The following is a 24,714-nucleotide window of genomic DNA, read 5'->3' as shown; positions in this document are numbered from 1 at the left end:
TCTGTATCGGAGTCCGAACATTTTTGTGCAAACAGAAATTCTGGAGTTCTATGTCACCTGGCCGATAGTTTGTAATGGTTTTCGTGTAGACGGACACAAGTGGAAAAGCCATGAGAATGTGCCAAAATACATTTAGTCTCAGATTCAGATAAGGAGATCCCTAGCTTTTTTTCCTAAGAAAGTAACAAGGCTGGCTTGGAAGACAAGGATATGGCAATAGAGTTATCATTCAAGCTAGTTATTTTCCTGATGCTGTCAGATGCTGTGAGTTAGATTTCTACACTTGTCAACTGGTGTAAACTGCTTCAAAAAGCTTCAATTTTGTTTCATCTGTTCAAGGGACGTTTCTATTCAGTGTTTTTTTTCGTATATATTTTTCAACTTTTCAAATTTACTTGGCTTTTATGTAATATTATTATTTTGGGCATTGCATACTGTACTATCATAGTGTCTCATATGGAGTTCTGATGTTTGTATGTTTCCATTATTTTGTCTTTGAGGTTGGTCTGCTTTAGTTTTGTTCGATCCCAGGATAAATATATTTTTAAATCAATTTTATATTTGTTTTTGTATGTGCTTTAATATTTAAAAAATATGTAAAATCACAAACTACTGTTGGCAGTTTGCTTATATGGCTGCATTGTCTTTTACGCCCCATGCACATGACCGTAGAATTTATCCGTCATTACGGTCCGTAAATACGGACCGTAATTACGAACCCATTCACTTCCATTGCCCGAGGACACCTTCCTGTATATTTACGGGAAGGTGTCTGGGCCGTAGAAAGGCTCTGCAAAAGATAGGACATGTTCTATTTTTTGCTTTTTATATGGGAGCACGGCCCACAAATGTGGGTGGCTGTCACAGTGATTACGGGCACTGTTGTGTGCAGGGGGTCTTATGCCTCATGCACACGACCGTTGTGCCACTTGGGTCGTTTTTGACGGCATCCGAGTGGCACCGGATCGTCTTCACAAACTCATTCACTTTAGCGGGTGAATCGGGTCCGTGAAAAATGGTCGGACGGCACACCTGGTCGTGTGCTTGAGGCGTTAGTTTTTTTGCAAGATTATTATATGCATATTGTTGAGCACCCCATTTCTCTGTTGATAGAGCTGTATGAGCGGTGTCCATTTATATTTGTATATCTACAGACCAACAGTTCGGCCAGGGTTGGACTAGCCAACCAGAGTACAGGAAAATCCTCTGGTGGGCCTAGGTTCTAACACAATAATGTGCTTCTAATACAACAGGGATGCAAAGGTTCAGCAAAAGACAACACCATTTGAAACTGACTCTATAGCCAACCACTTGCCACTAGGGTCTATTTCTTATGGGATAATTCACCAAAAGTCTATTAAATCTAAATGACATAGTCTTTTGTACCCATTGCACCTACCATGCTTTCTTCTTTCTCCCTCTTTTTCTGTGAAGGTTGTACGCTCCATTTTATCATATTTGTGTATTTTTGATCTTGTTGATTAATAAAGTTGTATTTGAATTTTTATGCCTAAAATCGTGTTGTCCCTCAGTTGGTTTTCTTGTCATAAAATGTCCTGGATGTCCAATGTGACTATGTAGAGTGGAGATGCACATGTTCTTAAAAGATGAAAATTGGGCCCTGAGAATTAACACCTCTGTTGGGCTCCAGGGACCCCAGTCTGATGCTGTGTATAGACCAGGTTGTGTAGATCAGTGTTTCTCATGGTTCCTATACCAAGTAACCACTACTAAAACAAATCACATCAAAGTACCCCCAAGGCTATGACTGAGCTGCATACATAATGCACAAAATGAGCACAGTGTGAGTACCACCTAAAGACATGGCATGTTGCCCCTAGGGTACATGAACCCCAGGGTGAGAACCTGGAGTGTACGTCATCATGCCTTTTCCACTACTGAAGATTATACTGATGCCATTTACTGTTAGATCACACCATGTGATACAATTCATTACTATTCTGTGTGACGATAGAGCGCGTGTTGTTATGTGATTACTTATGCTAATAAATCTGTTCTTAAAATGATACATATTGGCTAAAGCTGAAACTAATGTTTGACAGAAACTGCTTACAATAATAGGATTAGTTCTTCAAAACGGATTATTCTAATTTACATCTTTAGTACCCAGTAGAGGATCAAATTAGAAACAGTAAACCATGATCGAAATATCATACAGCCGGCTGATGAAAATGCACAACATAAATGTAGGAAAGAGCTATAAAAGACAATAGGCCTGTGTAAAAACCCTAGTGCAGATAACTACTGTGGGATTGCCTATAGAAACAGTCCAATTTCTATTGACTATTTGCAAGTGAAAGAAAATAAATCATTTTAATATTTTTTTAAAAAATGTGTTTATTTTTTAGTGGGAAACATCATCCTGTACATGGGAGTAGGGCTGGGCAGTGGTTTTATATCAGTTCCTGGTGATCGGTTTTTTGAGCCTCACTAATATGATTATTATATCCTAGAAAAGTTACATTTGTTTTATGTTGGCATACAAAATTATATTATGTGTTCCTAACAGAAGGTTACATCTTCTTATCATTCTTCATACTATATAACCAATTCCAACCAATTCCTTTACAGCATATCTCTCTCGGATACTATTTCTATAATCTTAAACAATACTTCCAAATGAGCACCCCTCCCCCTCATTATCACCTCCGCACAACCACCTCTGCACAACCAACCCGAGTTCAGTATAAATCTCTGTCGTCTTTGCAGATCAGTCTTTTGTTAACCTCTTATGCTACTGTATTGCTACTTATTGTTACCTTTTTGTTCAAACCAAATAAAGCTAGAAATACAGCAATAACATGTCTTGTATGTAGTAATAATAATAATAATAATTATGATAATAATAATAACACCAAGTAGGTCACATGTGAAATACAGTATTTAATGCTGGTGAGGACAAAGTCTTAGAATTCTTGTAAAGAGGCTCAAATTGTCTCTATTAAAGGTTATGTAACATGGGAAATATGTAGTTTTGCCAGTAAAGCAATTAACCAAAATGTTCTGCTTAGCAATGGCTAAAAGCTTGCAAATAGAAAAACATTTATTTATAGCTTCATTATTGACACTAAGGCTGGGTTCACACACCCTATTTACGGACGTAATTCGGGCGTTTTAGCTTCGAATTACATCCGAAAATACGGCTCCAAGCGTCGGCAAACATCTGCCCATTCATTTGAATGGGTTTTATGATGTACTGTGCCGACGGTCATTTTTTTTTTTACGCGTAAAAAAGACGCCCGCGTCAAAGAAGTGCATGTCACTTCTTGAGACATAATTGGAGCCGTTTTCCATTGACTCCATGGAAAAACAGCTCCAATTACGTCGGTAATGGACGCAGCGAAAAACGCCTGCACATGCCATTACGTCTGAAATTCAGGAGCTGTTTTCTCCTAAAAACAGCTCCGTAATTTCAGGCGTATTGGAGGCTGCCGTGTGAACATACCCTTATGAAGACAGATCTTCCCTAATACAGTACATTTAAGCAATATTTTTGCAGGAAATAGGACCTCCTTATGATACTGTAAACTTTCCATATAATGCCAGTTATTTACTCATATATCATCATATGCAGCAGCTTAAATCCCTTTTCAATCTTTTACCTAACATAAATTCGGGTTTTTACATCTACAAAGAAAGGGCAGTCATGCCACATGAATCTTTTGATCCCTTCTTAGTTTAAACATCTATGTAAAAAAAAGAATGTATATGAAATTTTCTGTATTTTCTATCACACTGATCATAAATCTCAACACATAATGTACAGCAGTTCCTTCACCAACATCCAGAGGTCAAGCTTAAAATTCCTGGAACCCCAAAAATGATGTTCAATGACATTACACAATGGTGTAGTATAGGATCTCTATACATTATAGACTTGTAGTGTAGAGTAGATCTATGCACCGTTTTGACATAATTGTGTAATGATCATTAAAAAGTCCACTGTCCCTTTAAATGTCTATTTTTCTGTAACAGAAGGGCTCCTAGTGCCTACCCTACAGGGCTTGGGTGTAATTACAGCCTCTTCACCCTTGTAGCGACACCGCTATCTCCATCCTACAGGTAGAACTAAAAGTCTCAGCACTCTATTATATCTATTATAGTTTCATTAGAGGCACATGTTGTCAGTGCATGACATATATATGGTCATTCATGTTTAAAGAACACAATTTTATCTTATTTGAATTAATGTTTGCTTCATTTATGATGCATTTGATTTACCTGTATAGTTGACAAGACTATGAGGGTCATGTAACATGCCCTGGTATATAAAGCAGAGTCCAGGGTACAACAGCAATCTATAACTGAGGATAAGCAATGCAGAGGATATGTGTAACAGCAGAGATATGTCATTGTAGGAAGCTCCAGCATCACGCTGCAGTCTTTATCATGCATGCTCTATGTGTAACATGAGGATTCACAAGGCGGCCACTAATCTCATTTCATACCCATGGCTGCACTCAGCTTTCCAGGCTCCTCGCCATATCTCGTGTGTAGGGTGAACTTTGCTTTCCAGACAGGCAGCTCATCATTTACCTCCTCCCTTATTTCATGATGCAGAGGAAATCCATTCTCCAGCATCACTCACTAGGAGCACCTGGGCAACCAGGCGGAGTTTAAAGGGCTGCAAGAAAAACAAACCTGCTCATCTGGGGAATTGTGAGCAAGCTCAAGAAGAGGGAAGACAGTGACACATGAACTAGAGGCAGGATCTATGAGCAGCCAGTGAAGCTATGAGGTGAAAGGCATGGGATCAGCACTGGGAGCTGTCCGTTCAGCACCACCATTCAGCACCAACCAACAGGTCCTGACACTACAACACAACTTGAGCAGACTGGACTGGTGTCTTAGGAGTCACATTACCTTCTAAAGGTCTATACTGAAGAGATCCACAAGCAACAAAGTCTAATGGGGACAACCACAGCTTCCTAGGGGAGTATATGGAATGGGAGACATGGACAAAGCTTCTGCAAATTCTTCTATTGCAACCCATGCAGTTGGTTGTAAAGTTGAGATAATTAAAGGTATGATCTCATACTATATTATTTTAACACAAACATTTTAAAGGGACCCTCAAAAGGAGTTAAGGATATACGGTGCAATATGTAATGAACTGAAGTAATTTGCATATACTAAGTGCAGGTTAAAGCATTGCTATGTTCACTCTGTGACATGTATTGGGTGTTCACATTATTCACTCATTTAACCAATAAGTAATACATTTTTGTTCTACAACTTGCATGTAGTAGTTGTCATTGTGTTGTTTGGGATTTCAGGAAAGAGAATTGTATTTGGAAGCATTGTGTAGTGGTTATTCTTATGTCTATGCTTCTATTTTCTATTCCAGGTCTGTTCCTGTAGAGTTTTCAATTCTCAATATGACAGGCGTGCAATTGAGGGATTTGTCTGAAAGTGATTTTGAAGATACAGAGATTAGTATAAATGTTGGAGGCTACAAAGAAAGGTTAAGCTATGACACACTTCTAAGATTCCCAGAGACAAGATTGTGCAAGTTGCTATCCTGTCAATCAAAGGAATCAATCCTAGAACTGTGTGACGATTATGATGACACCAAGAATGAATTTTACTTTGATAGGAACCCAGAGCTGTTCCCTTATGTGTTACATTTTTACAACACTGGGAAGCTCCATGTTATGGGGGAACTCTGTGTGTTTTCCTTTTGCCAAGAGATTGAATACTGGGGAATTAATGAATTCTTCATAGACTCTTGTTGTAGTTACAGCTATCATGGACGGAAGGTGGAACCAGAGCAGGATCAATGGGATGATAAAAGTGAACAGGAAAGCACCACATCCTCTTTTGACGAGATATTGGCATTTTATCATGATGCTTCCAAGTTTGATAGACAACCATTTGGAAACTTAAGGAGAAGACTTTGGCTTGCTCTGGATAATCCAGGATATTCCATCCTGAGCAGGATTTTCAGCATACTCTCCATTATGATAGTTATTGGATCTATTGTCACTATGTGCCTCAATAGTTTGCCAGACTTCCAGATTGTTAATGCCAACGGCAGCAGTGAGGAGGACCCTCGCTTTGAGATTGTGGAACACTTTGGAATTGCTTGGTTCACTCTGGAGCTGGTGGTGCGTTTTGCTGTATCCCCAGATTTGACTATGTTCTTCAAGCATCCACTGAACATCATCGATTTTATTTCCATAGCTCCATTTTATATCACCTTAATAGTCAACTTGGTGGTGGAGAGTTCTCCAACTCTAGCAAACTTAGGCAGAGTGGCCCAGGTACTGAGACTCATGAGAATTTTCCGTATTCTAAAACTTGCCAGACATTCAACTGGTCTGAGGTCTCTGGGGGCAACCCTAAAATACAGCTACAAGGAGGTGGGATTGTTACTACTCTATCTTTCTGTAGGGATATCTATCTTCTCTGTTGTGGCTTACACTATAGAGAAAGAGGAGAACGATGGGTTGGCCACCATTCCTGCCTGCTGGTGGTGGGCTACTGTTAGCATGACCACAGTTGGGTATGGGGATGTGGTCCCAGGCTCCATAGCCGGAAAACTGACTGCTTCTGCCTGCATCTTGGCTGGAATATTGGTCGTTGTGCTTCCCATCACTCTCATCTTTAATAAATTTTCACATTTCTACCGACGGCAGAAGCAGTTAGAGAATGCTATGAGGAGCTGTGATTTTGGAGATGGGGTGAAAGACATTGCATCAGTGAATTTGAGGGATTACTATGCCCAGAGGGTCAAATCCCTAATGGCAAGCATAACAAATTTAAGTAAGAAGACCCCCAGTGAGCAGAGCCTAAATGATTCAATAAACTAGACCAGCTCTTCAACAAATAAAAGGCTGTTTGCTAGTTATATGTTCATTCACATCATCCACCTGTTGTCAATGCAACACCACTAAAAATAACATGGATACTACATTTTCATGCGTGGGAGCTGTTCTACTATCAGGATCCCATCACTGTACACTGTAGCTATGTGCCAGTCTTGTGTAATTGATTGGCACAGCCCTTCTGCCTGGCTTCCCCATGTCATATGTAACAGATTGTGCTCTTCACCGATGCAATTGTCCAGCCTGTGCGATCACTGTTAATGAGCAATAGTAAATGTATCCAGATGTCTCTGTGGCAATGTCAGCAACTGACCCTAACTGTGTGTATCAAGTGAAATGTGTCCTGTGAGTCCTGTGTATGGGAATGCACTGTCCCTTCTACTGTTAATTGGGAGCATTGGTTTAATTAACATCCAGTACTGTTATTGTTGGGCAGGGTCCTTAGCTCACTGTGATTTGCAGATTTACATAAGACATACTGCATATTCATTGCTCAACCAAATGTACCATTCATACAATCAGTTCTTAACAAAATGTGTCATTCAAATAAAATGTATGTTTTTTACTAGTCATTTTGTAGCTGTAATTTTATGTTGTAACTGAACTGAACTTAGTTAGATCTTTGAAGATAATGAAGCTTACTGTAGCAGGTCTTCTTATGAAACTGACACTTCCAGATTTAAAGAGAGTAGACTAAGGCTACATTCGAACGAGCGTGTCCAGTTTGCGCGCATAATAAACGTTAAGTTTTTTCTACATTTCTTGTCTATGTGTATATGTATTTGGTGTGCTTTGCGTGTGACATGCGTTTATTACGTCCATACAAGCACTTCATTTTTTTTTTTACATTTATTTCTCTGCTTTTCAATGTATTTGGTGCGTAAAACACGGACAGCACAAGGATGTCGTCCGTGTGTTGTCCGTGGTTTTCACGAACCAATAGACTTCAATTGGCGACTAGGTGCATGAAAATATATCAATATAGGACATACAGTGAGCTTCATGCAACGGACACTCGCTGCGTGAAAAACAAAGCATGTGTGAATAGTCCCATTGAATTGCATGGGTCCGTGTGCTGTGCGTTATTTTAACGCACAGCACACGGACGAGTACTACGCTCGTCTCAATGAGCCCTAAGAATGTATCACCTCTGCTATGTTCACACCCAGTGATGTTGTGCTTAGGATAATAGGGAGCAGTGGATCCATTGTCTCTAACAAAGATGCTGCAGGTGCAATATAAACTCCACTACACAGATAAAATACAGGTATTACTTAAGGCCTTATTAGACGGAGCGATTTTTTTGTATAATCGTTTTAATGTAAGAGATCGCCATGTGTACTAGCGTGCAACAATCAAATGACAAACAATAAATCGTGGGGTTTCCGTGTATGGGCCGCATCTACCTGGGTGAAAGATTATCGTTTGTCGCTGCCACATCTCTTCGTCTAATCAGAAATCTTCCAGTCGTTAGCAGTTTAGAGGTTAGGCAAACGAGCAATGATCGCAGTAACGACTGAACAGCGAAAATCTTTATCAATTATTCTCACATGTAATATACCAGCTTTTGAGTGTTAACGACTCGCTAAATCATCGCTCGTTGAAAGAATATCTGCCTGCCTAATAGGACCCTAAGACAGGGATTATTTCATATACTTAAAAATTATATTACCCAAGTGCAGATCACTGGGTGATGAATACATGTAGGCTCAGATCATACACTCCTTGGGACTGGTGCCACTTTGTGGAGGACAGGGTGATGTTACCTTCTTTCCAGGGAAGTGTGGGTGGGAAAGGTCTGAGTCTGTGTGAAAGTCAATTCAATTTGCGACTTTGTGATAAAGAATAATGGTCCCAAATCTACTGTTAAAGAGAAAGGCGCTTAGGGGCATGTTTTGAAGATAGTTTAGTACCATATTTATACATGTTGGTTGCAGCCATGTATAGGGTGGAATTGTTTTCAAGACATTTAAGTGCATTGCGTATATGGTAAAGTATTTATAATGTACAAATTTCATGAAAAGTCCTTACAGACATACCTGTTAACCTCTTGGTGAACCATTTTGTCTTCTACAGTGCACTTGTATACAGATCGTATTCACGTGAGTGTGTGTGTGTGTGTGTGTGTGTGTGTGTGTGTGTGTGTGTGTGTGTGTGTGTGTGTATGTGTGTGTGTGTACAGAGGATCTGAGCACAGGAGTCTTATTAAGTATATTGATACAATTCTCAACAATAACTATACTAGTGTCACACAGAATAAAATGGAAGGTATCATGGATCCCAACGAAGGGCAATGGATGCCTTTGCCTATGATCTGTTGCCGTATTGACTTCAATGGTAAAAATAATGAAATGTCATGTTTCAATTTTTTCTCTTTTTATTAGGAGCTGTAGCACCCTATACTATTCTTCCTGTTAAAAACAAAAGGTAATAATTACCTGATGGATATGACACTAACGGATGCCAACTGACAGCTTTTAACAATAGAAAGTGATGGGCCCAAAGTTGCATGGCTCGTTACAGTTACTTACATTTATAATAGCTTTGTCTTCTAATGAGCCATGCACATAACCAGGACAGATTTCTGTCCACAGGAAGTAAGCAGTGAAGATTCCTATTGAATGACAGCAAGCAGAGATCTGGAAAATAGTAAGGAATTATTACAGCAAGTATACTGAAAAATAGTTTAGCTTTTTACTGTACAAAGAATACCCATTTAACCGCTTCCCACTGCAGTTACTTTTATCTTTTTTTTCCTCCCCGCTTTCGAAAAGCCATAACTTTTCTATTTTTCCGTCAACATAGCCATATGAAGGTTTTTTTTCTTGCGGGATGAGTTGTTGTTTTTAGTGGTATCATATAATGTACTGAAAATCTTTTAAAAATTATTTTTGGGTGAAATGGAAAAAAAAACCGCAATTTCTCCATTTGTATGGGGGTTTCGTATTTACAGCCTTCACCAAGCGATAAAAATGATGTTTTAACTTTATTCTGTGGGTCAATACGATTTCAGCGATGCCAAATTTAAAGAGGTTTTTTACAAAACAAAAGCAATTTGTTCAAAAAGGAATAACAGGAATTTTAATATAGAGAAAAAAGTATTAGTATAGAGGAAAAAAAACACCTTTCCAATTCTCCCCTAAATTAATATAAAAAAATAAACATCATTGGTATTGCCACGTCCACAGAAGTACAAACTATTACAATATAATATGATTTATCCCACACGGTGAAAGCCTAAAAAAAGCCAAAATTGTGTAAAAACGGAATAAAGTAGAATAAAAAGTGATTCAAAAATCATATGTGCCCCGAAATGGTACCAATAAAAACTACAAATTACAATATTGTTTTAACTAATTCCTATTTAAAATACACAGCTTATAGGTAACACTGCTTGGAATATCCCTTATACTACTCTGTATGGATGCGCAAATGTATTTTTACCGTATGTATCCATATCATGTTCTGTATGGTTAATATACTATATATTCCAATATATTTCTACTTAAAACCAGTCCTCCTTGTCAGCTGTCAAGGGGAGAAAATCAGTATTCGTCCAAAGGATTTTTACATGGTTCCATATACACAGATGTAATTTCCAGTCATTTATATTAAAGGGGTTGTATAACATTAGAAAAGCATGGCTGGTTTCTTCCAGCGCCACACCTGACTGCTGGTGGTGTCTGGTATTGCTCCTCCATTGAAGTGAATGGGGCTGAGCTGCAATACCACACATGACCTGTGGACAGGTGTGGCACTGTTTTAATTCCTTGGTTAGAATTTGTGTTAAAACTTCAAACACATTTAATTCCAATTCCACGTGGTTTAGAAGCTCCAACAGCAAGAAAAGCACAAATATATAATTTAGAAATGTTTACATTTGTTTTGTGTTCCTCTATTAAAATAATGTTGAGTTCATTTAAACACTTTGAATGTTAAGTGGTAGAATTTGATGCACTTTGTCTCCACTAAAAATGTATTTATTTTTTTCTTTTATTTCTAGTCCATTAGAGGTGGAATTAATGTGATAACTTCTCACAATGATTGTAAGAGCTTGTGACCTGGATGTACAGTCAGACGTGAACACATTGTAATCTTCTTCCAGTGTAAAAACAAAGAAAAGCTTTTATAGCCCCATCATGACTGTAACCACCCATAGTACATATGGAATCCTTTTCAACTGGACCTGTCAACAGATCCGTATTATCCTTGATTTTCTTTGAATACAGGTCATTATACTGTGTATTTAAAAAAACAAAACAGGGTTCTTGTGTAGTCCTGAGGGCAAAATGCTTTAAGAACATCTCTTTCTGGACAGGCAGCCACTTCCACTGTAGATGCATGGATGGAAGCAGTTTCAAGAATAAAATTCCAGTTTCAAGCATAGAAGTTCAAGCAAGGACTTGGCAAGAAGTCATGTGAAAGCCTGGGTTCACACTACCTATTTTCAGACGTAAACGAGGCGTATTATGCCTCGTTTTACGTCTGAAAATAGGGCTACAATACGTCAGCAAACATCTGCCCATTCATTTGAATGGGTTTGCCGACGTACTGTGCAGGCGACCTGTCATTTACGCGTCGCCATTTGACAGCTGTCAAACGACGACGCGTAAAATGACTGCCTCGGCAAAGAAGTGCAGGACACTTCTTTGCAACGTAATTTGAGCCGTTCTTCATTGAAGTCAATGAAGAGCAGCTCAAGATTTACGAGCGTCAAAGACGCCTCGCATAATGCGAGGAGGAGATTTTACGTCTGAAACGACGCAGCTGTTTTCTCCTGAAAACAGTCTGTCTTTCCAGACGTAAAAGGTAGCTAGCGTGTGCACATACCCTAAGGCCTCATGCACACGAGCGTAAAGGTATGTTCACACGCAGAGTTGTCAGGCGTATTTCGCGGGCGTAAATGCCTCAAAATATGCCTGAAAAAGCAGTAGCTGAACACCTACAAACATCTGCCCATTGAAATCAATGGGAAAAATGGTGTTCTGTTCAGACTGGGAGTTTTTTTTTTTACGCATAAAAAAATGCCCCATAAAAAGAGGGAGCATGTCACTTCTTGAGCTGTTTTTGGAGCTGTTTTTCATTGTGTCAATAGAAAAACAGCTCCAAAAATGGCTCCAAAAACAGCTCAAAAAAACATTTTCAGCTTCAAAAACTGCTGAAAATCAGAGGCTGGTCTCTCTTAAAACAGTCCCTTGGTTTTTACTTGAGCATATGAACATACTCTAAGAGTATGTTCACACGGCTTACTTTCTGCCATTTTTCACGCCATAAACGGCAGAAAAATTGGTAGAAGAACGCTTACAAACATCTGCCCATGGATTTCAATGAGAAAAATGGCGTTCTGTCCCGATGGGGTGTTTTTTTTACGCGGCCGTTTTTCTATACGGCCGTGTAAAAACAATGCCCGCGAAAAAGAAGTGAATGTCACTTCTTGAGCCGTTTTTCATTGACTCTATAGAAAAACAGCTCCAAAAATGGCCGTAAAAAATGAAGAGAAAAAAGCTAGTTTGATTAAAAAAAAACAGCTGAAAATCAGGAGCTGTTTTCCCTTGAAAACAGCTCCGTATTTTCAAAAATGTTTTGCTAAGCGTGTGAACATACCCTAAGGGTTTTTACTGTCCGCAAATAAGGATCCGCAAATACAGATGCACATCCGTAGCCGTCCACAATTGCGGAAGACTTCTATGGACGCATTTGTGCCGCAATTGCGGACAAGTAAAGTACATGTTCTATATTTTGCAGATAATTTCTACGGCCTGGATATCCATAAATACAGTTGTAGCCATCTTTATCTTGACTCTGATAACTTGCTGCAGGGTGATATCACACAACAAAAGCCATTGAAAAAGTCAAGTTAAAGTTTCTTGACACTGTGTATTTAATGCGTTAAAAGTAAAGGTAAAGACAAATACATCAATAGACAAAGGTGTCCATAGCTGTTGAAATTAATGGGTCCGCAACTTCATCCATAATTACGGATGAAAACTACAGTCGTGTGCATAGGGATACGGTGGATTTGAAGTGCCTATTGCAAGTACAGTGAAACTCCTTGGAGACCTGGGGCATAGCTATTGGGGATGCAGTGGTAACAGCTGCACCCGTGACCTTGTGCCTGAGGGGACCCAAAGGCCTTTCTGTCACATAGGAAGACACCAGTATAATACACTTCATAACTGAAGGGTCCTGCTACAGATTTTGCTTTGGGGCCAGGTTTAAGACAACCAGCCTCAATACACAAAATGCTGGTAAAGTGTTTGGTGTAGTCAGCAAATGTATATGCTGCATAAATAAACATCAATTTATGAAAAAAATATATATAACATCCTGTCTTATATCACGTCTTTTATGTGCAGTTGTATCCAGTATTATATGCTGCTATTGTCCACAGTTCCCTGCAGGTAGAGAATACTGCACAGCCAGAGGCAATGCAAAATCTATAACAGGGCCCCCACCTACCAGATATGCAGATAGAAAACTGAACTATGGATCTGATCACTTCTATATAAAAGCATAACTGTGTCTTGTATGAAGACAAACATTCATAACATCTTTAGGTAATTATGAAAATAAATAAACAAAAATTATAAAAGGCAAGAAAGGCAGAAAGTTTGTACCAATATAAAGTTACGGAAGGTCACTTATAAGCTATTACTTGAAGGGGTATTCCCATCAGAGACATTTATGACATATCCACAGGATATGTCCCCTAAACTCCGTTCTACCGCCCTGTGTTGTGGCTGACGCGTGTGATTGAATTACTACTTCCATAGTAGTGAATGGCAGTTACGGAAGCAGCGTAGCATGCGAGCTACGCTGTTTTGGCAACTACCTTTCGGCTCTATAGGACTTACGGAAACAGTGTAGCTCAGCTGTTTGAATAATTTATGGTTCGGAATCACACGTGTCAGCCATACTGGATATCCTGTGGATATGTCATAAATATCTCTGATGGTAAAAACCCTTTAATGTCACGAAGTTTGGCAACATCTTTAAGTTGTAAATGTCTAATATAATTGCTACTTATATAAATGAGGCAGGACCGATTTGTCATTTACCTATTTTTGTTACAAAACGCACCAAGAGAGTGTAACCTCTATGCTGCAATTGGTGTGGCAGTGACTTAACAAGCACATGGACTTGTTCTCATCATTCACATGCTCCAATATCAGCCACAATGTCCCTCACAGTAGCCACAATGCCCTATATGACAGCCACAATATTCCTGCCAGACACAATTTCCCCATGACAGCGACAATGACCCCCAAACCAGCTTCAATACCCCCATGACAACCACAATGCCCCCAAAGCCACCACAATGCCCCCATGCCACCATGCCCACCACTATAACCACCACGAACCCAGACCCTGTCCATCTCCCTGCTGGTTTTCAATTGTGTCCATGTCCTATGGAAGAAGATGAAATTGAAAGAGACCACCACTAGCCTGGGGCACCGGGCAAGAGACCCTGCAAATGTGTCCCTGGTGCTTGCACATCGAAAAACCACTGGTGAGGCTCACAATTCAAATACTATTCATAGAAGGCAAACAAACCTATCAATATGTTACTGAGGTGGGGGGGGGGGGGACACTGGAGTGTCTGGAGGAATAATAATGTCCTGCTCTGTAATATTGTGGACTTTCTGTCATCCTTTTGCCCTTATTACATTATTGGTAAGACAGCGGTGGTCAGCCACACACAACACAGTGTAGACTTGCTGGGACATTAATGTTTGCTCTCTGTAGCAAACTAAACCCCAAGGAGGAGAAGTCACTTTAGTTGGCCTCCATACATGAAAATACAGATGTACAGCACAAATACTGTAGAACAAAGTACCTCCGGGTGAAAGCCATTATTAAAATAATTATATACAGGTGATTACTGTATCATAATATTCTTTAATAACAATGCTGCATTATATAAATAAGTAAATGAAAACATTTTATTATTTTTAATACAGCATTTGGTCCCATGTATACTACTAAGTGGATTACAGACCACAATATGGTGCCCTACAAGGAACTGTACTGCACACCATATTGCTGTCTGTATTGTTCGGTATTTTGTAACATATCACATCACTTTCTCCCTTAGAAACACTAAAACATTTAACGGGACATACTGACATTTTTTTATGTCATCTCTATATAAACAAAGCCAATATATACGGTACTGTGCAAAAGATTTAAGCCGTTGTGGAAAAATGCTACAAAGAATTAAGAAAATGCAAAGTGAATGAACAAAAGAGAAATCTAAATCAATATTTGGTGTGACCACCCTTTGTCTTTACAACACCATCAATTCTTTTAGGAACATTTGCACACAGTTTTTTAAAGAACTTGGCAGGGAGGTTGTGCCAAAATTCTTGGAGAACTAATCACAGATGATCTGTGGATGTAGGCTTTCTCAAATTCTTCTGTCTCTTCATGTAATCTCAGACGACTTGATGATGTAAGAGATCAGGGCTCTGTTGGGGGGAGGTATCATCACTTCCAGGGTTCCTTGTTCTCCTTTACACTGAAGATAGTTCTTAATGGCATTGGCAGTATGTTTGTGATTGTTGTCCTGCTGCAAAATAAATTTGGAGCCAATCAGATGCCTCCCTGATGGTGTTGCATGATGGATAAGTATCTGCCTGTATTTCTCAGCATTGGGGACCCCATTAGTTAAGCTCAAATCTCCAACTCCATTTGCTGAAATGCAGCCGCAAACTAGCAAGGAACCCCTACCATGCTTCACTGCTTGTTACAGCCAAATATTTCACATTTTGACTCATAAGTCCAGAGCACCTGCTGCCATTTTTCTGAACCCCAGTTGCTATGTTTTTGTGCATAGTTGAGTCGCTTGATCTTGTCTCCACTTCGATGGTATAGCTTTTTTGATGAAATTCTTCCATGACGAACAGTTCTGGCCAGACTTCTCCGAACAGTATATGGGTCTACATGGGTCCCATTGGTTACTGCCAGTTCTGAGCTGATGGCACTGCTGGACATTTTCCGATTTCGAAGGGAAATAAGCATGGCGTGTCTTTGATCAGCTGCACTGTTTCCTTCGCCGTCCACTGCGTCTACAGTCCTAAACAATGCCCGTATCTTTGCTCTTCTTCAAAAAAGCTTGCACAGCACATCTTCTACAGTCTGCTTTGAAATCTTTGCCTGGGAGAGACCTTGCTGATGCAGTATAACTACCTTGTGTGTCTTGTTGCTGTGCTCAGTCTTGCTATGGTGGACCTGTGACATGAAAGTGTCTTGTCTTCCACGACTATCTTTTCACCTTTGTAGCAGATTTTGGCTGATCGTGTTTTAAGCCTCCTACACAGCTGTTTCTGTTACAGTTAATGACTGTGTGTTAAAGGGCTGGTGTGATTGTGGGGTTCACCGACTCGTGTCGCGCACCACTGCTACCTCCTTTATAGCAGGGTCACTAGGGTTATGCCTAGCTTCCCTACCTTTCTCCTGTATTAACGTTAGTCTACTTGCTTTGCTACTAAGTAAGTATATACGACTGCATAGTAAATAAAGGGTAATATTTATTAACACAAATAGTAGTCACACTTAGATATAAAATGCACAAACACAGTAAATAATCACAGTATAGTATCAGTGCATCCCAATACACATAACAACTTAATATGTATTGAATACACTGACCCTACACGTAGTACAGTATAAACAAAGTAATACAAACACTAATCTATACTACCATCCACTTACCTAACATAATTCACGATATAGCATCAGCATACCTCAATACATATAATAACTACTCATGCCACAGTACCAGTACAATATATTACAATACTATACTAAAACGCACCTACTTATCTAACATATAAACAAGTTACAGTGTACTCACTCATGCTTGCTTCTGTGAACCACCCCCACCTGGCTCTTACTTTCCCTATACACTCAAGGGGTTAAATGCCAGGGGAAATCTGTAGACCAGGGAAGGAAAAGTGTTACCAGGGAAAGTAGGGTTATGGAGAGAAGGGTAGGAGAGGGAAGAGAGAGAGGGAGGATACTTAGCACATGAGGTCCTAGGTTGTTGAGTCAGGAACAGAGAGCTGTAGGTGTCTGGTTGGCAGGAAGCAGGAGCAAGAGAGGGATCAGCATGTCAGTTGCCCCCTCTTATACCTTGTCTGTGCATGTCATTACAGGCTCATGCATGTGCAAGTGGGGGGGGGGTCATGGGACTGTTTTTGTCTCCCCCATGGAATATCATTAGACTGGCGAGAGGGGGGGACAAGCAGTGGGAATCTTTTGCTCCCACCCAGAATCTTGAGGGGGGAGGGAGGTAAGTTAATCAGTGGGGCTGCCCTGTGGTACAGGAGTACATCACATAATACATCCCCAATTACCCCTCTGGTCCCCTGCAGAGTATGGAGACAGGAGATCAAAGGCAGTATCTCCTGACCCACTCTCTGCTAATCTAATCAGAACAATGACCAATTGTGATTGTCTTCTTTTGAGCAGATTCCCAAGACCAGGTCTGTGTATCTACTGATCTGGCTCCTGGGACATCAAGCTATACATAATATAAATATATATTTTTATATATATATATATATATATATATATATATATATATATATATATATATATATATATACACACACACACTACACATACCCCCCCTCCATCTCCATTGATAGGGGGCACTTCCCTTTACACTGTGTTGCAACCTACGAATGAGAATGATGATCATTATCACCTGTTTGGTATAATTGGTTAATTATATACCTAACTATAATCCAACAAAATCCATGACTTTGTTCAAGTGTATCTAGAAGAATTGATGCTGTTCTGAAGGCAAAGGGTGGTCACATCAAATATTGATCTGATTTAGATTTCTCTTTTGTTGCATTTTGTTTATTGTTTGAAAAAAACTATTAACACTTATATTTTTGAAAGCATTCTTAGAGTATGTTCACACGGTTTAGCAAAATACGTCTGAAAGTACAGAGCTGTTTTCAGGCGAAAACAGCTCTTGATTTTCAGACGTTTTTGTAGCCACTCACGTTTTTCGCTGCGTATTTTACAGACGTTATTGGAGATGTTTTACAATGCAGTCAATGAAAAATGGCTCCAAAAACGTTCCAAGAAGTGACATGCACTTCTTTTTCGTGGGCGTCTTTTTACGCGCTGTATTTTGACAGCGACGCGTAAAATAACACCTTGTGGGAACAGAACACCATAAAACCCATTGAAAGCAATTGGCAGATGTTTGTAGGCGTAATGGAGCCGTTTTTTCAGGCCTAATTCGAGGCGTAGAACGCCCGAATTACATCTGAAGACAGTTCGTGTGAACATACCATAACTTTGCAGCATTTTTCCCCACAACTGGTATGCTTGCCTATATAGGACTATTTTGCTACTGTATTCTGGATCTATATCACACAGGTATGTATTGATATTGTTTAAGCGAACATTTTTCTTCTAAACAACTGCAAAAAAAACAACAGTTTTGACTGTATGTCATTTACAATAAGGAATATGCAGTATATTTCGGTGGAAATGCTTTTTTAAATGGCAATATAAACATCCCTTCTTGATGTTCTCCAAAATACAATATTTTTTTTATCAATTACCAGTACCCTAAGATCTTCGCCTTGCCGTTCATGGCCGGCTTGAAGCAGAGCAGCCCTACTTTGGATCCTCAGCTCCCACAGTGCAATGTTTACATAGAAAACTATATAGATTAAAATCACAATCAATATCCATTTCTATACCCTACCTGTAAAGGACATACATACCATAGATGCAGCCAAGGCATCAACTATGTGGCACATGAAGAAAGGGGGCCCAACTCAGGTTGCCCCGTACTTCTTTTCCATGGGTAGAGTGAACCTGCACAAGGCTCCCTACTCACAGGGACCTCCACATTACCAATACGGGAAGGGAAACCCAGATTGTACCCCACTGTTCTGTTACAAAGATGGCATGATCACATAAACCAGCACCAGTATGCTGTCCTCTACTTCCTGCAATTATTAGTCTACTTTGGTCAAGTGGACATTGATATGGATTCGGATTTGGACCTGCATCAAATGTGGCAATGCTGCAATGCTGCCCACCATGAACTGATGACAGAAGGGAAAGCGGCTTATATAAAGGTGCAGTCACACATGGCAGATTGTGTTGTAGAAATTTCTGCACCTGAAAATCAGTTCTAGTCACCTGAATGTGATTGTTTCCGCAGAAGGTGCATGGATTTCTGAAACTTCCATTCAGATAAATGTAAATTTTCATGCGCAGAAATTTCTTCAACAAAATCTGTCACGTGTGACTGCACCCTAAGTGGTTGGAGACATCAAGAGAAGGTATCTTAAAGGTGATTAAAAAATATATATATATATTTTGTGGGGAACAGAGAGGCTTTTCTATCTCTTTTGGAAATTTTCTTTTAAAGTCACTCAAAGTGCCACTAAGCAACCGACGTCTGTGCCTGGGCTACAGATACCACTGGATTGTTTTTCATAGTAATTTAAACAAGCAGATGCATTTCTCTTTGAAAAAAATACGACATTGCTTTTGTGTAATTTGTGGCTTCTATAGCAAAACAAATAAAAAGGCCCATGTTAAATCCAGAACTATAGTTAGACTGTTTTTCATGTCAGCAGAAGTTTCCATTGTTCATTTCTGACTAACAGCACGAGTGCTCTAAAAATATTCATCTCAGAATCCTGAAAACCGCAGCACAAAAACACAGTCACCACTGGTATTCTTTTTCTTGTTAAATGAAAGCACACCAGTAGGAAATCTGCCGTGAGATTGTAGGTGACTTAGGGCGGGTTCACACATGGCGGAATTTCACTTAAATTCCGCTGCGGACACTCCGCAGCGTTAATCCGCAGCGGAGCCGTTTCTCCATTGACTTTCACTTTAATTTAGCAGTGTTCGTTTACACGATGCGTACAATTCCGCTGCGGAGCATAGGCTGCGGAGCGGAATTTGGTGTCCGCAGCATGCTCTGTCTGTTGCGGAGCAGTGGCGGACTGGTTGCGGACTCATGGCGGAATTTCTCCATTGACTTCAATGGAGAGTCAAAATTCCGCAATGAAGTCCGCAGATCTTATGTGTGCTGCGGAGCGTATTGTTTTTACTACCATGACATTTCTTCATTCTGGCTGGACCTATGTATTTCTAGGTCTACAGCCAGACTGAGGAAGTCAATGGGGCTCCCGTAATGACGGGAGCGTTGCTAGGAGACGTCTGTAAATAGTCACTGTCCAGGGTGCTGAAAGAGTTACGCGATCGGCAGTAACTGTTTCTGCACCCGGGACAGTGACTACCGATCTCAATATACATGTATCTGTAAAAAAATATATAAGTTCATACTTACCTGCGTCTGTCTCCAGTCCGGCCTCCCAGGATGACGTTTCAGTGTAAGTGACGGCTGCAGCCAATCACAGGCCAAGCACAGGCTGCAGCGGTCACATGGACTGGAGCTTCATCCAGGGAGGTCGGGCCGGATGCCGAAAGAGGGACGCGTCACCAAGACAACGGGCGGTAAGTATGAATTTCTTTGACTTTCACTAGGGAAAGTGCTGTCCCTTCTCTCTATCCTGCACTGAATAGGGAGAAGAGAAGCACTTTTCCTGCAGTCCGCAGCGGCCAGTCCGCATCAATTTTCTGCACATTTTGTGCAGATCCGCTGCAGAATCTGCAACGCAGATTCTGTGCGGCATTGATGCGGACAGTTGCGGAGGAATTCCGCCATGTGTGGTCATGCCCTTACCAGGCAGGAAACCTCAGATAAAATATATTTAAGGAAAACATATCCTCTAAATGTATGGGTAAAATAAAACAGAAACCTTTACATAAACATAAACATTTTATTTGCATACTTTTTTAAAAAACGATTAAGGACTTTTATTAGTTCGATTTTTAAAGTGAAACTACGCCTCTGATGAACACTGACCATATAATTGGCAAATGTAAAATCTTACATCTTTGTAATATATCGCCAATAACACTTTCTGTTTTTACATTTTTTTCATTAAAACTTTTTTAGATGTTTTTATTAACTTTTTTATCAAATCAACAAGAAAAATATTAAAATAACATAGATTAACAAATGTGATAATAATCTTGAAATTACAGTAGATATGAACAAGGGAAAATAAATGGTTCATATATACAAATAATTTATTTAAGATTTATATCTCATTGCTTATATAGCGCCAACATGTTCCGTAGCGCTGTGCAGTGGTTGGCATCATTCACCATTCAGTCCCTGTCCTGAAAGGTTCTAAAAATCAAATTTCCCTATCTTATACACACATACTAGGGCCAATGTCAGTAAAATCGGTATGTTATTAATATCACATGCAATACCAAGTCAAACTATTGTATCAATCTGCATGGAGAAATCCAGAATTCAGAAAATATTAATTTAAAGAGTATCTTTGGATTAGCTGACAACTCCAATTCTATATATAATGTAAGAGTTTATATATCTACAAAATTTGACAAATATTCCATTATAATATCTAAAAAATTTAACTTTGGTCCCAAAACATATTGTCATGGAAAATAGAACAAACAAATTATATAGTATATAAATAATAAAATCCAACAATGAAATAAAGGGGGAAGGATCTTGTCGGTAGAACCCAGTTAACCAAAACCAACCCTACAATGGAGCACTGATATAGGGGTCAGCACCAGAGACATCCCTTTCTAAGTACCGGAACGTCAAATTGAAGTGGAGTATAATTTTCTTTTGGATATTGTAGTAAAAATGAGAGATAAGGTTTCCCCATAAATCAGAGAAATTCAGTTAATTTTCGTTCTTTACAGTGTATATAAAAATCTGTTTCTATCTGGAAATTCTCAACAAGAAGACTGTGACTGTTGTGACTGTCTTGGTGTGGAAGTTCCCCCAGTTTGTATAATGTTCACCACCTGAGAAAGGGAGAGACTTGGGGTAAATAGAACAATTAGAAATACAAATATTCAATATCATTCTAGTTGGACTACTCCAAGTAACCAATGAAATAAGATAAAATACGAAACTATCAAGTAACTTTCAATCCCAATGCAACGATGCCTTATGTAGAGCAGTTCAATAGGTTGCTGCTCCCAGCCATTTATGATAAATATTGACTACAGTAAGTGGTTTCCCTCTACTTCAACTGTGCACAATATAGTCCATAGCAATTTGTCAGACTCAGATTTTTATTGCTTAACTTTCATACTGATACAAATTAGTAATTGCTGTTTGGTTGCCATATGTGAATGAAAAGTTTGTTCCAAAATGCAGTGTCAGCAGGAAACTAGAAAACTATAGATAACAGTGACACCTAAAGACTAAAAGTTGGTACTACTGTTCTAAAGAAGAAAATCAAATAAAGAAGCGCATATTCAAATTATTATTTTCTATAAATATAAAACATATTTTATATGAGAAATCTGCTAATAAATATATTTTAGTTTAATATATTTTAACTATACTAATAGGCTTTATAAAGAATACGGTGGCATGCTTCGGCATGGTGCAGTAACCCCAATAATGAGAATACAGGCGTCAAAATGCCAATCTGTTAGTAATTATGATTACAGATAAAAAGTAGGGTCCTTCTTGTGTTCAGAAGAGGACTACACGGGTGACTGCCTTTTATTTGTAAGTTCTCTGATTAGTGATCTCTGATCAGTGTGTTTTGCCTTTGTGTCATGTCTGTATTTATATGGTTTGTATTGCGGAGCAAATATTAATCTATGGGGCTTTTTAAATGGTCATATAAAATATGTGCTTATTTCAAATAGGCTGGGTGTGCTACTGTACTTTAATCTAATCAGTAAAAAAAAGTCTATGTAGAGCGTTTAGAATACAAATTCTTATACCCTCCGTATTAAATTCATATTTCAACTTTACCATGGATCTGGAGGCGGAGAACTTTATCTGATAACAAGAAATCCACCGCAGGGGAAATAATGCATTTCCTATTGCAATCAATGGCCAGTCTGTGTAATGCACAACAAATGTGCTGGCTTATCCAGAGAATGTGTTGTTTATTGTATGGCTGGGTTCACACGAGCATGTTACGTCCGTAATGGACGGAACGTATTTCGGCCGCAAGATCCGGACCGAATACACTGCAGGGTGCCGGGCTCCTAGCATCATAGTTATGTATGACGCTAGGAGTCCCTGCCTCGCTGCAGGACAACTGTCCCATACTGTAATCATGTTTTCAGATATCTACAGAGGGGGCTGTATGGCGTTCTCTACAGTGGGGACTCTGTATGGCGTTATCTACAGGGGGGGCTGTATGGCGTTATCTACAGGGGGTCTGTATGGCGTTATGTACAGGGGGGGTCTATATGACGTTATGTAAATGGGGGGTCTATATGGCATTATCTACAGAGGGGGCTGTATGGCGTTATCTACAGGGGGCTGTATGGCGTTCTCTACAGGTGTGGGCTGTATGGCGTTCTCTACAGAGGGGGCTGTATGGCGCTAACGCCATACAGCCCCCCCTGTAGAGAACGCCATACAGCCCCCCCTGTAGAGAACGCCATACAGCCCCCCTGTAGAGAACGCCATACAGCCCCCCCTGTAGAGAAAGCCATACAGCCCCCCCCCCTGTAGGGTGCGCCATACAGCCCCCACCTGTAGGGAACGCCATACAGCACCCCCCTGTAGGGAACGCCATACAGCCGCCTCCTGTAGGGAACGCCATACAGCCCCCCCCTGTAGGGAACGCCATACAGCCCCCCCCTGTAGGGAACGCCATACTGCCCCCCCTCCCTGTAGGGAACGCCATACAGCCCCCCCCTCCCAAAAAAATGCGACCTACAGTGTGTCCTACAAAAGACATGTATCCCCTCTCCACAGGATAGGGGTTACATGTGTGATCGCTGGCAGTGATAGGGAGAACGGGGGACCGAAAGTCCCCCCAAGTTCTCCATGACTAACCTCTGACTTCCGGCATCTGCGCAGCTGATGCGACCGGCGCTCCATTCATTTCTACGGAGCTGCCGACACAGACCCCGGAAGTCCGAGGTTTGTGATGGAGAACTTCAGGGGACTTTCGGTCCCCCGTTCTCCCTATCACTGCCAGCGATCACACATGTATCCCCTATCCTGTGGAGATCCTGTGGAGAGGGGATACATGTCTTTTGTTTAATGGCAGAGCGGGGAGATACTTCTCTGCTCTGCCGTAGTGTTCAGTGGTGTCGCGCTGTAGCAGCCATAGCGGCTGCTAGCGGAGCCTCTGGCCATGGTGGGGGCCCGTGCCGGCGGCGACACGAGCCCCCTCATGCCGCGTGCCCCGTAGCAGCCGCTACGGCTGCTACGGCGGTAGTTACACCACTGCACCAGTCCATAATCCATTAACACAGCAGCATTTCAGTAGGAAAAATGTTTTAAGGGCAAATTCAATAATTATTCTTCACTGCTGTTCACTATAGCTGGAGACGGACATGGCATATCTTCATTCTTCTGTATTCCCCATCCTGCCTGTAAGCACATAACATGGAATAACTATGTCTGGGTGTACACATAGAGGTTTGCCTTAGTCAGATGGACATCACAGTGATGAATAACTGGAATATGGTGGGGAAAAATCTTTCTAGGAAAGATAGCTCTGATAGTAGCAAAATATCAGATAGGAAGGATTTTTTTCTCCTCGATTCTATTGTTTTATCTATCTAATGTCTAATTTTTCTTTTCCACTTAATTTTCAAATAAAACTATCTTTTCCAGTTAATGGTTTCATTGAGGTTTATTAGGCAATTTGCTTACCAAAACACCAATGGTATCACACACTGCTGTATATAATGATGCGTATTATGTTGTATGTGATAATTAGGCTTTAAATCTATATACACCATAAATATAAAGTATTGATTGGTACAGTGATTT

At 40.1% G+C, this 24,714-nt stretch overlaps 1 protein-coding gene across 1 annotated transcript; it reads left to right on the top strand.

The window, feature by feature from the left end:
* The first annotated feature begins 4,414 nt into the window (after positions 1-4,414).
* KCNS2 (potassium voltage-gated channel modifier subfamily S member 2) lies at positions 4,415-7,416 on the top strand. Its single transcript, XM_075847678.1, has 2 exons — positions 4,415-5,045; positions 5,369-7,416. The coding sequence occupies exon 2, from the start codon at positions 5,400-5,402 to the stop codon at positions 6,831-6,833; it is 1,434 nt and encodes a 477-aa protein (XP_075703793.1). The 5' UTR covers positions 4,415-5,045; positions 5,369-5,399; the 3' UTR covers positions 6,834-7,416.
* The last annotated feature ends 17,298 nt before the right edge of the window (positions 7,417-24,714 follow it).

Source organism: Rhinoderma darwinii (assembly GCF_050947455.1).
Source record: "Rhinoderma darwinii isolate aRhiDar2 chromosome 5 unlocalized genomic scaffold, aRhiDar2.hap1 SUPER_5_unloc_58, whole genome shotgun sequence".
In the NCBI taxonomy this organism is placed as follows: Eukaryota; Metazoa; Chordata; class Amphibia; order Anura; family Rhinodermatidae; genus Rhinoderma; species Rhinoderma darwinii.
The sequence above is the reverse complement of the archived record's forward strand: the minus strand, read 5'-3'. Positions and strand labels throughout refer to the sequence as shown.